Here is a 14,179-nt window from a genome sequence, read left to right on the forward strand (position 1 = left end):
GTGATCACAAAGCTGAGCTGCAACTATTTTTTCAAGAACTTTAGACATAAAAGGGAGATTGGATATAGGTCTATAATGAGCCAACACTTCTGAATCAAGAGTAGGTTTTTAAAGTAAATGTTTAATTACAGCAACCTTAAAAGTCTGAGGTACATATCCTGTCAACAAAGACAGATTGATCAAATCCAATATGGAAGTGTTGTAGAATATATTTTGGATGCTGGCGTACACAGTCTGGCCTTAGTCTTCTGCTAGAAAAACTGCAGCTACTCCAGAGGTTTCTTTAAATCTTATTTATTGATCCACACAGATCGGAACAGGACACACCATTTGTGTTAGTTGTGGTTTCCTAAATATGGAAATAAATAAACAATAATAAAGAAATATGTCACTGACTTGAATAAACAATTAAACAAGCACACAGTACTACATGCAGAATGCAGTGAATAATGAATCTAGTGACGATAATCAGTAATACTATAGAACGGCCACACAGGGGCGCTTCAGACCACATCATTACAACAGAAAGTAAATAAAGCAGATATTGTCCGATATAAAACCCATCCACGATCATAGACACTCAATCCCAACAGTGTTGTATGTTTTATAACACATATGTAACTTATATGGACATATGAATAGGTCTGTGGAAATATATATCTAACATAAAAACTCCGTGAGTGAGAACAAACTCTACAACATGGCGGCCTGCTAGCAACCACGGCGCACACATTAGAAATGGCATGATAATGTTAAACAGTCAATGCACACTTACATTGTACTCACGCACAACCGACACTTATAACAGTAATGACGGGTTCGGCCCGGCTCGGTTTACACCGTTATGAATGTGCTCAGCGACCAACAGGTAACACTGCTGCAGTCAGGCTATATTGTTCACGTGTAAATCCAGGACTAATCGGGTCCTTCCGGATGTGATGGTGACGTCACACGCACGGAAGAGCAGGGAAGTTTGCACAAGTGTCAATTAATGGGAAAACCTCCTTCAACAGTCTGGTTGGGATTGGGTCTAAAACACAAGTTGATGGTTTAGAAGAGACTATTGCTGTTGTTAGATCAGAGAGATCAACTGGGCAGAAGCCGTCTGAATACAAATCAGGTTCTAAAGATACTTCTACAGCTGCTGTACCTGATGATACATCACTGATAATAGTGGGAAGGACTCCATCAATCTTCTCTCTGATAGAAACAATTTTATTGATAAAGAAGCTCATGAAATCATCACTGCTGAGAGTTAAAGGAATACCTGGCTCAGCAGAGCTCGGACTCTGAGCCCTATTCGGACGGGACTAGTTTAATGGGGGGACCTGGGGTAAAGTAATAATAACCGGGAACTCTAGTCCCGTCCGAACGCGCCATGTCAGTAAAGATAGCGGAGTATGTCGGTAAACTTTGTTGAGAATTCTACCTCCTGTGAAACGTTCCGGAGTATCTACCATAGGTAATACTAATCCCGTGCGAATGCGACCTTCGGTAATAAGTACGGAATATGTCGTCACATCCTTTTACCTGGTCGGCGCCATGTCTGTGTACAGATGGGGTTTACGGAAGTGAAATGAAGACGTGCATAGCATCCAGGATGTGACGGTTGTGCGTAACCAACAACTCCTCCTCCCATGTTAGATGAATAGTACACGGATTTCTTGTCCCGTCCGAATTGGTCATTTCTTCTCCCTGGCGTCGTCTGGTTAACCAACATTACCATACGCCCCCCCCCCATTGAACTAGTCCCGTCCCAATAGGGCTTTAGTCAGCCTGGCTACAGCGCTGAAGAGAAACCTGGGATTGTTCTTATTCTCTTCTATCAATGATGAATAATAAGCATTTCTAGCTTTACGAAGGGCTTTCTTATACGTTATTTAACTATCTTTCCAGACTAATTGAGACTCTTCTAAATTAGAGGAACGCCACTGTCTCTCCAGCTTTCTTGCAGTCTGCTTCCTCACGTGAACATTTTTGACCTTTGATCCCCAAAAACGACGCCTATGAAACATCTTTCTCAGATACTGTAGTTTCACCGGTAGATCTTAACACCAGTGTTATATGGAGAACTGCGTGTCCATCAGGGGAACGCTAACAGCTCAATAAAGGGAGTGGACTGGTCATTTGATAATATATCAGGTCCCAACTGGACATGTTCCCTCCACAACCTGACCTCCACTGAGTGGAATGTAATGGATTTATGTTATCCTTAAAATAAGGAGAGTGTGCTTTTTCACTTTATCCTATCTGTCCCAAAGGATCTTGAACTTAAAGGTCCTCTCCCAGACTGTCTTTGTCCAACATACTGTTTTGGCTGATGAACATGAAACAATGATGGGGGCTAATGAATATCTGATGCTACAGGTGCTCAGTGGGCTCAACAGGTGACGCAGGAGGAACGTTGGCAGACATTTTGTTTTCTCAACTCAACCGCTACAGATGGAAAATGGCTTCTTCAGAAGAGGTGAGACGGTTTCATTATGATATAGTTCCCAAAAATGTATTCTGGCCGATTACATATCGGTCAGCTGTGTTAGTGCTACAGACCTCTGAAGAGGGAGAATGTTTAGGTTTCGGAGTTGAGGATGAACCATGATGCTCTGATATCCCTGTTTCTGATGGGATGATCTTCAGTTATCAATATTTAACAGGTAGTTTACCTGCCTCAGTGTTGTAGTGTCCATCAGAGTCCTCCTGATGACAGATCTGAATGGAGATATGTGCAGTATCCCACTGTGTAACTACAAATTCATTCAGTATTCAGTTTGACTCTGTTACAGGATCAGTGAATAATCTATATAAAGATATTACCAAAGATATATGAATTCAGGATATTTCAATGTTAGTCTGGTAAATTTCAGTCATTTTGTGTCATAGATCTGTTATTACAGAGGTGTTTATTTCTAATAGCAGTGAGAAGGAGTTGGCTCATGTTATTGAGATGCTAATTACATATAAACTTTGTTCTTCATTGTCTCTCTTTTTTGTCTCTTTAGGAGTTTAAAAGCCCAAACACAGTGGAACCTAATTCCCTTCAGGTTAATGATGAAGCTCTGTCAAAAACAGCAAACAGAGAGAAAGCACACAGCTGTGACCAGTGTGGGAAGGCTTTTAACCAGAAAAGTCACTTAACATCACATCAACGTATCCACAGTGGAGTTAAACCTTTCATTTGTAACCAGTGTGGGAAGGCTTTTACTCAGAAAAGTGCCTTAATAACACATCAACGTATCCACAGTGGAGTTAAACCTTTCAGTTGTGACCAGTGTGGGAAGGATTTTACTTATAAAAGTGTCTTAATAACACATCAACTTATCCACAGTGGAGTTAAACCTTTCAGTTGTGATCAGTGTGCGAAGGCTTTTACTCATAAAAGTGCCTTAACAAAACATCAACGTATCCACAGTGGAGTTAAACCTTTCAGTTGTGACCAGTGTGGGAAGGCTTTTATTTATAAAAGTGTCTTAATAACACATCAACTTATCCACAGTGGAGTTAAACCTTTCATTTGTGGACAGTGTGGGAAGGCTTTTACTGATAAAAGGGTCTTAATAACACATCAACGTATCCACAGTGGAGTTAAACCTTTCAGTTGTGACCAGTGTGGGAAGGCTTTTACTTATAAAAGTGTCTTAATAACACATCAACTTATCCACAGTGGAGTTAAACCTTTCAGTTGTGACCAGTGTGGGAAGGCTTTTACTGATAAAAGTGTCTTAATAAAACATCAACGTATCCACAGTGGAGTTAAACCTTTCAGTTGTGACCAGTGTGGGAAGGCTTTTACTGATAAAAGTGGCTTAATATCACATCAACGTATCCACAGTGGAGTTAAATCTTTCAGTTGTGACCAGTGTGGGAAGGCTTTTACCCATAAAAGTAACTTAACATCACATCAACGTATCCACAGTGGAGTTAAATCTTTCATTTGTGGACAGTGTGGGAAGGCTTTTACTCATAAAAGTGTCTTAATAACACATCAACGTATCCACAGTGGAGTTAAACCTTTCAGTTGTGACCAGTGTGGGAAGGCTTTTACTTATAAAAGTGTCTTAATAAAACATCAACGTATCCACAGTGGAGTTAAACCTTTCAGTTGCGACCAGTGTGGGAAGGCTTTTACTGATAAAAGTGGCTTAATATCACATCAACGTATCCACAGTGGAGTTAAATCTTTCAGTTGTGACCAGTGTGGGAAGGCTTTTACTCATAAAAGTAACTTAACATCACATCAACGTATCCACAGTGGAGTTAAATCTTTCATTTGTGGACAGTGTGGGAAGGCTTTTACTGATAAAAGTGTCTTAATAACACATCAACGTATCCACAGTGGAGTTAAATCTTTCAGTTGTGGACAGTGTGGGAAGGCTTTTAGTCAGAAAGGTACCTTAATAACACATCAACGTATCCACAGTGGAATTAAACCTTTTGGTTGTGGACAGTGTGGGAAGTCCTTTGGTTACTTCCTTGCCTTAAAAAAACATCAGCTTGTCTGCAATGGAGCAGAAGCATGCAGTGATTCCCAGTGTGATGAAAATGTAACGACTCCACGTGGCTTTCAGAGTCACCAACAAAGCCACGGCAGAAAGAGACGATCCAAGAAGAATCACTGTGAGGTATGTACATCAAACACTTATTTTCCCATCTCCTGATGAGTTTAGGATTTAACTGAGCAAGTAGGCAAGAGGCTCCCATTGGAGAAGGACAGCAATGTTTTTTTCCTGCATTCGGACATACAGGAACTAGGGACCACGGCCCTCAGTTCCTGGAACCATTTCAGCTCCTTCTCCTCAGGCAAGGCAATTTTATTTATAGAGCACAATTCATACACAGGGCAATTCAAAGTGCTTTACAGCTACATAAAATTACAAGAAGGCAATAAAACCATTAAAAAGGTATAAAAAAATAAAAGAAAGAAATTAAAAAAGAAAGAAATTTAAAACCCATTAAAATAATCATTAATTAATTAAAAAGTGAAGAGTGCAGATAAAATACTTTCAGGTGTCATATGCACAGCTAAATAGAACTGTTTTCAGCCTGGATTTAAACATTGTCAGAGTTGAGTCCTGTCTCACATCTTCTGGAAGACTGTTCCAGATTTTAGGAGCATAAAACTGAAACACAGCCTCACCTTGTTTAGTCCTGACTCTGGGCACCAGCAGGAGACCCCTCCCTGAGGCAGCAGACCCCTCCCTGAGGCAGGAGACCCCTCCCTGAGGCAGGAGACCCCTCCCTGAGGCAGGAGACCCCTCCCTGAGGCAGCAGACCCCTCCCTGGGGCAGCAGACCCCTCCCTGGGGCAGCAGACCCCTCCCTGAGGCAGCAGACCCCTCCCTGAGACAGGAGACCCCTCCCTGAGGCAGCAGACCCCTCCCTGAGGCAGGAGACCCCTCCCTGAGGCAGGAGACCCCTCCCTGGGGCAGGAGACCCCTCCCTGGGGCAGGAGAACCCTCCCTGGGGCAGGAGAACCCTCCCTGGGGCAGGAGACCCCTCCCTGAGGCAGGAGACCCCTCCCTGGGGCAGCAGACCCCTCCCTGAGGCAGGAGACCCCTCCCTGACGCAGGAGACCCCTCCCTGAGGCAGGAGACCCCTCCCTGAGGTTCTCAGAGCCCGAGTTGGTTCATATGGCTCTAACATGTCAGAGATGTACTTTGGTGCTTGACCATGAAGAGACTTGTACACGAGCAGAGCTGTTTTAAAGTCTATTCTCTGAGCGACAGGAAGCCAGTGCAGAGACCTGAGCACTGGACTAATATGGTGGTATTTCCTGGTTCTGGTCAGGACTCGAGCAGCAGCGTTCTGGATGTACTGCAGCTGTCTTACAGCCCGTTTAGAGAGCCCAGTGAGCAGGCCGTTACAGCAGTCTAACCTGCTGGAGACAAACGCATGGATCAGTCTCTCTAAGTCTGCTTTAGACACTATTCCTTTGATTCTGGCAGTGTTTTTTAGATGGTAAAAAGCTGCTGATGTTACAGATTTAATGTGGCTGTTAAAGTTCAGGTCTGAGTCCAATATTACCCCGAGATTTCTAACTTGATAGTTAGGTTTTAGAGAGAGAGTCTCAAGGTGACTGATAACACTTTCTCTTTGTTTCTGTGGGCCACAGACAATGATTTCAGTTTTGTCTGAGTTTAGCTGGAGGAAATTGTTTTGCATCCACACACTGATCTGTTCGATGCAGCGACACAATGTATCTACAGGCCCGTGTTCTCCTGCCGTCAGTGACACGTAGATCTGAGTGTCATCTGCATAGTAGTGGTAGGACACATTATAGCTGCGTATTAGCTGGCCTAGTGGAAGCATGTACAGATTGAACAATACGGGTCCCAGGATTGACCCCTGGGGAACCCCACAGGTCATAGCCATTTGGTCTGAGACACACTTACCATTTTCAACAAAATATTTCCTGTCCTCCAGATAGGGCTTGAACCAGTTTAAAGCATGACCAGAGATTCCCACCCAGTCTTCTAACCTCTGTAATAAGATCGCATGGTCAACTGTGTCAAAGGCAGCACTCAGGTCCAGCAGAACTAAGACTGTGACTCTGCTTGCATCTGTGTTCAGGCGGATGTCATTTGTCACCTTGATCAGAGCTGTCTCAGTGCTGTGGTGGGGCCTAAAGCCTGATTGGAAAGTATCAAAAGCATTAAGGAGAAAGTCACTAAGCTGCTGGTATACAACTTTTTCTAGGACTTTGCCTAAGAATGGCAGGTTTGATATGGGCCGGTAGTTGTTCAGTACTGTGGCATCAAGATTGCTCTTCTTTAGAAGAGGCTTAATGACAGCGGTTTTTAAGGCCTTTGGAAATGTTCCAGTCTGGAGTGAGATGTTGACTAGATGAGCGAGTTGTGGTAACAAACTGCTCAGCACAGACTTTAGGAATCTAGTGGGTAACTCATCAAGGCAGCACGTTGATGAACTCAGACTGCAGATGGTCTCTGACTGTTTTGTCAGTAACAGGTGTGAAATGTGTCAGCTCTAGGTGTCTAGCTGGCTGCAGAGTAGTTATTTGTGTTGCGGAAATTATTGCATTTTTAATGCCTTGAACTTTGTCATTAAAGAATATTGCAAACTCGTTACACTTGGATGTAGAAATGAGTTCTAAAGGCAGTGAAACTGGAGGGTTTGTTAATCTGTTTACTGTAGCAAACAGGACACGAGAGTTGTTACTGCAGTTTTTGATGATTTCAGAAAAATAACTCTCCCTCGTTCTACGCAAAGTCTGGTTGAACACACATAGCTTTTCTTTGTAAGTCTCATAATGAACCTGGAGCTTTGACTTGCGCCATTTCCGTTCGGCTCTCCGGCACTCCCTTTTCTGTGCCCTGACCGACTCTTCTTTCCTCCATGGCGCCCTTTGCCTACTTATAACCATTCTAACCTTGACAGGAGCAATGGTATCCAAAACATTTAAGAGACTTGATGTGTAAGAGTTCAACAGATCATCAACATCAGAACACAGGGTGTTCTCAAACCTAATCATTTCCATAAACTGTGTCCCTGTTCTGTCATTTATGAGTCTTCCCCGAACAACTGCAGACCCAGCTGGTGTTTTGGGTAAAGTAGATAGGTCGAAGAAAACACAGAAATGATCAGATAAAGCAACATCAACGACATTCACGTTTGAAATAACAACACCCCTTGAAATGAGCACATCTAGAGTGTGCCCTCTGTTGTGGGTGGGCTCAGTCACATGCTGAGTAAAGGCCCATTTTTACCCTACGTTAACTACGGAAACGGACGCTTTCACCCGGTTCCGGGGGGCGTTTCATCCGTCAGTTTGTCCGTAGGTCAAGAGCTTAGCAATCCGGTGAGCTCCGGGCGAAACGGAGCAATACCAGAGGAATTTGTGGGGGCAGTAGAGAGTCAGGAGCGTGTTGGCTCCGGAAGTTATGGAGGAAGAAGAAGAACGAAGAGTAGGAGATCAAAACATTTTAAGATTTAAAAATGCCAGGTAATGGAGGAGAGGATTTGTGAGATGGTCAGGGGGTATATACATTTGTATGACTGCAACTTCCTCAATTGACGCCATGTTTCTCAAACCCGCGGCCGACAATGACTCAATATATACCGCCCTCTAGAGGATTTCTTACGGACGTGCGCAACACGGACGGAGGCATAAACAGAAGCTCCGGGAGCAACGTATGGACCGGACAGACAAATTTCGTCCGGTTCCGTAGGGGATAAATGGGCCTTTAGACCAAACATTTCAAGGACAGCAGTGAGCTCTTTAGCTTCCTTGTTATGCGCTACGTCCGCATGCACATTCAAGTCCCCTGTTATGACTAAACAGTCAAAAGCAGTGCACACAATTGAAAGTAGTTCAGTAAAATCATCAATAAAACAATTCTGTGGTGGTTTATAAATGGTGATATAAAGTATGGAAGATTGTTTTATCTCCATTTTGAATGACACATACTCAAATGATGAAAAAAACCCAAATGACAACTTGTGGGTGGGTATATTGTCCCTGATCATGGCACAAACACCCCCACCCCTCTGGTTTTCTCCTGTTTCAGACACAAAATTGAAGTGAGGTGGACTAGACTCAATCAGGACTGCATTTGCTGTGTTTTTGTCGAGCCACGTCTCAGTTAAAAACATAAAATCAAGATTATGAGAGGAAATAAAACTATCAGGAATGATTTGTTACTTAAAGATCTGACATTGAGTACTGCGTGTTTGAGATTAGTTATAGTTGAACTGGATGCTATGTTCTTGCAAGGGATATGGATCAGATTTCTCTGATTGGACAGTCTGATTGTCCCTCTCTTCACTCCATCCTTGGACCTCTGGTTGAGATGGTGTTTACCAACACAGAGGCCCTTAGTGTCCTAGACAACAGCATTGACGCTGTTGGAAATGACAGCTGTGAGCACCGGTGGTGGGGGCCAAGCTGGGGGGGCTTTAGTCGATGGAGTAGGCTGGGGAGGGAGAGGGGCTCGATGCTTCTTTGAGGATAGAATTCTTGATCTTGCCATGTTTGGCGTGAGAGGAACCATTTTAATCCCCGATTTCACCAAGCTTTCAAGGTGATCAGGAAATCTCCTGGGTGACGGTGGAGAAGAGAACGATGGTGAAACATCTCTGGAGGGTGTAGATGCAGCAGGTGGGTCCCAGGCCTGTGGTGAGGCCCGTGGTGAAGGCGATGGTGGAGCTGCTGAATCCTGTGTTCGGGATGCTGGAGGTGCTGCTGTGGCTGCTGTGGCTGAATCCTTTGTTGGGTCCTTGGGTGGCGAGGCAGGAGCTCTTCTCTGGCTCATCTTCTCTCTCTGCGGCAGCACAGGACCCAGTTCTGGTCCTGGTCCTGGCCCCGGCCCTGGTCCTGGTCCCGGTCCCGGTCCTGGTCCTGGTCCCGGCCCTGGTCCTGGTCCTGGTCCTGGTCCTGGTCCTGGTCCTGGCCCTGGTCCTGGTCCTGGTCCTGGCCCTGGCCCTGGTCCTGGTCCTGGCTCTGGTCCTGGTCCTGGCCCTGGTCCTGGTCCTGGCCCTGGCCCCTTCTGATGCCTCAGAGCGTGGAGAAGATTATCCGTCAGTCGTCTCACTCCACCTCTGTTCAGGTGTGGGCCTTTTCTTTGAAAGGGATCATCTCTTTGCCAGAAAAGATTAAAGTTCTCGATGAAATGAGGTCCTCTGGACTCACAGACTTTGGACAGCCATGTGTTCAACTGAAGCAGCCGGCTGAATTTGTTGATCCTCCTGTCGATGTTTGGGAGAGGTCCACTTATGAATGTTGGTATTGTCACTTTATCAAGACTCTCAAACAGTTTCTCAAAGTCTTTTTTTAAGATTTCAGACTGATTCTCTCTGATGTCCACTGCACCCACGTGCACAATCAGCTGTTTCACCCCTTGGTGTTTTGCCAGTACCTCTGGTAGTAATCTTGTGATGTCAGAGACAGTGGCACTTGGATAGCTGCATGTAACCATTCTGTTTATGTTTATATTAGATATGGCTCCGTCTCCAAGCACAAGAGTATCTTTGACCTTGACACTCGGCACAGTTTCTCTGTCCATCTGCTGCTTTGTACCGTCTCTCTGTCTGTTACACTCAGTCACATTTGGCTCTGACAGTGGTAAAAATCTGTTTGTTAACTTTATTCCGGGTGATGTTACATATTCTCTGTTGATACCAACAGTTTGACGATTCTTCGGCTTTGCACCAAGTCCATCATACGTGCCTTTACAGAGTCTTGGAAAAGACACAGTATCATTTAGCTTTAAGTTGGAGGTAGCAGTTTTTTCACCCTTTCCTTTGGAAGTAAATGTGGACTTCTTACCACTGGATTCCATTGGGAGCGTTTCATGAAGTCCCATTTCAGTTTCTAAGGCAAAAATCCTTACTTGTAGCGCCCAAATTTCTTGTTGATATATCCGACAGCTTTCACAGGGCATGTTGAAAGGATTGTAGTCGCTGGCTCGTCAGATAAGATGTAAAAAGAATAAAAATGATTTTAAAAAGTCTTGGTTCACTTAAAAGAAAAAGAATAAAATTATATCCAAGACTTGTGGAAAGAAGTAAAATGATTTAAAAGCAAATAAAGCGATAAGCAGCAGGAGGAAGCAGAGACACGTCTGCACTCTTCAGAAGCAGGAGCTGGGTCTGTTCTGGTTTCCATAGGAACACATCTGACATCCGTCATGCAGACCATGAACACGGTGGCCTCCCCGCTCTCCATGTTAGCTTCTTGGTGGTGTTTTTTCTTCTCTCCTTACTTTTCATTGGTTTTGTTTTGTTGTTGAATGTGGCGCTAAAGTAATACGTCACTGTCGCAGACGGCTGCGTCGCATCAGTCCCTATCAGGGTCCCGACTCATGTGCGAATGCAAAATGAAACAGTTCCCCTGGGGAAGGGCAGTTATTAGTACGAAATTCGAGGTTGACCGTCCTTAGAACGGCTCTGTCCGAGTGCGGCTATAGTCTTGACTCTGAATGGCCCACTTTAACCATGGCTGGTGTTTTAAAGCACCTGTTGCTTGAGCTTTCAGGGCTTGGGGGTTCTTGCTTTTCTAGCCAGATTCCCGGCACGGCTCCTCATGTCACCTTTCCCTGCAATTTCATCTCGACCTGGTGGATTTCAGGCCTTGGGAGTGTTTGGAGGTCTTGCCACATACATTAAGTTGTTTTGATGTAATTTGTGTGATCGCATGGCTTGTTGCCTGCTTATCTGTCTTTCGGGGTGCTCAGTTTCATCTCCTTGGCCTCTCTTTGGGTTATGTTTCTTTGGGAGTCTTTAATGCAGGTTTACGTCCTCCCACACAAAAGCTGCAGGTTGAGTTGCTGCCCCTTCCGACCCGGATGCATCTGTCAGCTTTCCCTCCAGTTGATCCTGGTTTACTCATGGTCATCCACCATCCTAATGCTGGAGTTCCCTGGCAAAGAAAGGTTATCATGGTTGTAACGTGCATCTCTTGATACTCTTGTATACATCATCAGTGATAGTACCTTGGGTCATACAGGGTTTTGGGTCTTTCAAGGTAAACCCCATCCTCCAGGACCAACTGTTTCGATGTTTTTGCAAAAAGCATAAGGTCCAGTCTAAGCCTTTTCTCTGATGTCTTTAGTAAATCTGAGCTGCTTCCCCAGGTCCACCCGCATCTGCTTGAGTATTCTGCCAGGAGCTGGGATGTTCTCCTGTTCTAATGAATGTTATCTGGTGGGATGATGGTTTGAAGAGTTTCCTGTTGTTGATGGCACTACAAATGGACTCAGTGACCACATCCAGCAACTGAACGGACACAAATCAAGACAATATGTGGTTCTGATGCCTATGCTGACCTCTAATGAGCAACACAGCTGCTAGGTTTAGAACTGACTGACGTCTAAAATCAAGAATCTGTTCCGTATGTTTGTCCCATTCCATGTATCTAAACTCCTGGACGTCTTTGGACCGTGCTGCTTTCATATCTCCATCTCGACTAAAACGCCTCTTCAAGCGGTCTCTGTTTGCTTGTTTGGTTTGGTTTAGGATTTCAATGCCAGATTATTGGCACTAACAGAGCAGAAGCACCACAGTTTGTTTTCATTTAGATAAATCAGTAAAGTAAACACGGCCCAAAGTGCAGAAATCAGGACATTTCCTCAGAAGAATTGTGGAAAGTATTTGTTCTTTGTGCTAAGAAGGAATTCGACTTCATCAGGCATCAAACTGTGATCTGTTTTCTAACTGAATGCTCCCAACTTCTAGTTTTAACCTCCAGATATTAGACTGAAATCAAACTCTTAGCTTTCAGTTTCCTACAACATTGGCAGATGTCTGTCTTCTTCTTCGGTGGTATTGGTTGAGTTCAGAGCCGCTGTGTTCATTGTAAAAAGCAGCAGGAAACCCTGACCTTCCCTGTCTTTGTGTCTTTGTTGTTTCAGAAGCAGAGCGGCTCAGATGGAGCCAGTTCTGAGCCCTGTGGGCACCGTCCCAGTGGTGAACAGGACTGCTGTCAGCAGGGTGGCTCATCATTCACCACTGCAGCGGACCTCAGAAGACAGCAAACAATCCAGCGCAGACAGAAATCCTTCAGCTGCGGACACTGTGAGAAAAGCTTCCCATCAGCAGGTCAGCGCACGCTTCACGAGCGCGTTCACACTGAGGAGCAGCTCGGCCGCGACACCAGTCGGTCCGCTGCTCAGAAGCCCTCCCACCCTGAATATGAACTGTTCCACTGTTACCGGTGTGCTGCAGTGTTCGTCTCAGCATCTGCTCTGTCTAAACATCAGCAGGATCACCAGGAGCAGGAAGAATTCCCAACATGAAATGGCTGCAACGCACTCGCTGCGTCTGAACGGACAGAGAGAGCCTCTTCTGGGCCAAACTTCAGACTTTAAAAGCCACAGTTCAGAACTCATTTCCTCTGAAAGTTGTAATGTGCCACAATAACAAGAATCTGTGAGGAAAAAAAGATTAAAAACTGTTTCTATTAGTATCTGGAAGCTTTGCTGGATGAACAGAAATGGTTTTCTTACTGTAGGAAGAAGCATTTCTGACTTCTTCCCAGCAGAACGCTCGTATTACACAATGTATACAGATGCAGTTTGGAGCTCCAGTGAGATGACTGCTATCTCCAGCTCTGACCACTAGGTGGCAGTAGTTCAACAATGTTACCCGAAGGTTTCTCAGCATCAGGTTGTCTTTTATTTTCGTTGAAGTTGAAGTTGAAGGATTAACGTGAAATAAGTTCACCAGGATAGTGGCAAAGAGTTTGTTTTCTGTTTTTATTTCTTGTTCAATTTGTCATAGTATACTAATGAAATAGTTTTTGGAAAAAACCTTTTTGTCTTAAAAGCCTAAACTCACCATGACATTTAGAAACAATATTAATGATAACATCTACTGTAAATACATCCATACAATGATAGCAGAAGTTTTTACTGGCTTTCTATTTGTATTTATCTTTATTTAGTCTGACTATTTGATGATTTTTAAGTTGATGCATTTTAATATTTTGTTGTCAGATTGTCTTCATTTGAATACATTTCAGTTTATTTCCCTTTGATTTCTTTTCATTTCATTCCTTTTTCTGGTCATGATTTTTATTTCTTTGTTCTGTCCCTGCATCAGGTTGTCTTTTATTTTCAGAAATTTGATTTCATTATATTACATTGTATTCTTTTCAATTTTCTTTTTATTTTATAATCTTTGAATAACTGTCGTTTTATGTTCATAAATACTAAAAATTTTACATTATTTCATGTCATTCTTTCCTGCTCTGCGCCATATCTCTTTCAATGAGGACCCGTCTAAACAGTCTCACCATGACATTTAGAAACAATATTAATGATAACATCTACTGTAAATACGTCCATACAATGATAGCAGAAGTTTTTTACTGGATGGCACCATTTTTGTCCTTTTTATTTGTGTTTATCTTTATTTAGTCTGACTATTTGATGATTTTTAAGTTGATGCATTTTAATATTTTGTTGTCAGATCGTCTTCATTTTAATACATTTCAGTTTATTTCCCTTTGATTTGTTTTCATTTCATTCCTTTTTCTCGTCATGAAATTTTACTTCATTATATTACATTTTATTATTTTCTTTTTATTTCATAATCTTTGAATAACTGTCTTTTTATATTCATAAATACTTTAAATTTTACATTATTTCATGTCATTCTTTCCTCCTCTTCGCCATATCTCTTTCAATGAGGACCCGCGTGACTTTTGACCCTCGTAAGGCACCGTCTTG

General features: G+C 43.4%; 1 protein-coding gene across 1 annotated transcript; it reads left to right on the plus strand.

Annotated features, from left to right (window-relative positions):
• Positions 1 to 2,449: 2,449 nt before the first annotated feature.
• On the plus strand, positions 2,450 to 13,998 carry LOC142370443 (uncharacterized). Its single transcript, XM_075453021.1, has 4 exons — positions 2,450 to 2,467; positions 3,000 to 4,239; positions 4,491 to 4,619; positions 12,362 to 13,998. The coding sequence occupies exons 1-3, from the start codon at positions 2,450 to 2,452 to the stop codon at positions 4,520 to 4,522; spliced, it is 1,290 nt and encodes a 429-aa protein (XP_075309136.1). The 3' UTR covers positions 4,523 to 4,619; positions 12,362 to 13,998.
• Positions 13,999 to 14,179: the final 181 nt, after the last annotated feature.

Source organism: Odontesthes bonariensis, chromosome 20, assembly GCF_027942865.1.
Source record: "Odontesthes bonariensis isolate fOdoBon6 chromosome 20, fOdoBon6.hap1, whole genome shotgun sequence".
Classification (NCBI taxonomy): domain Eukaryota; kingdom Metazoa; phylum Chordata; class Actinopteri; order Atheriniformes; family Atherinopsidae; genus Odontesthes; species Odontesthes bonariensis.

Coding starts and splice junctions, on each gene's coding strand:
- LOC142370443 (XM_075453021.1), top strand. Junction 4,240..4,490: donor TAACTTAACATCACATCAAC/GTATCCACAGTG, acceptor AAAAAACATCAG/CTTGTCTGCAATGGAGCAGA.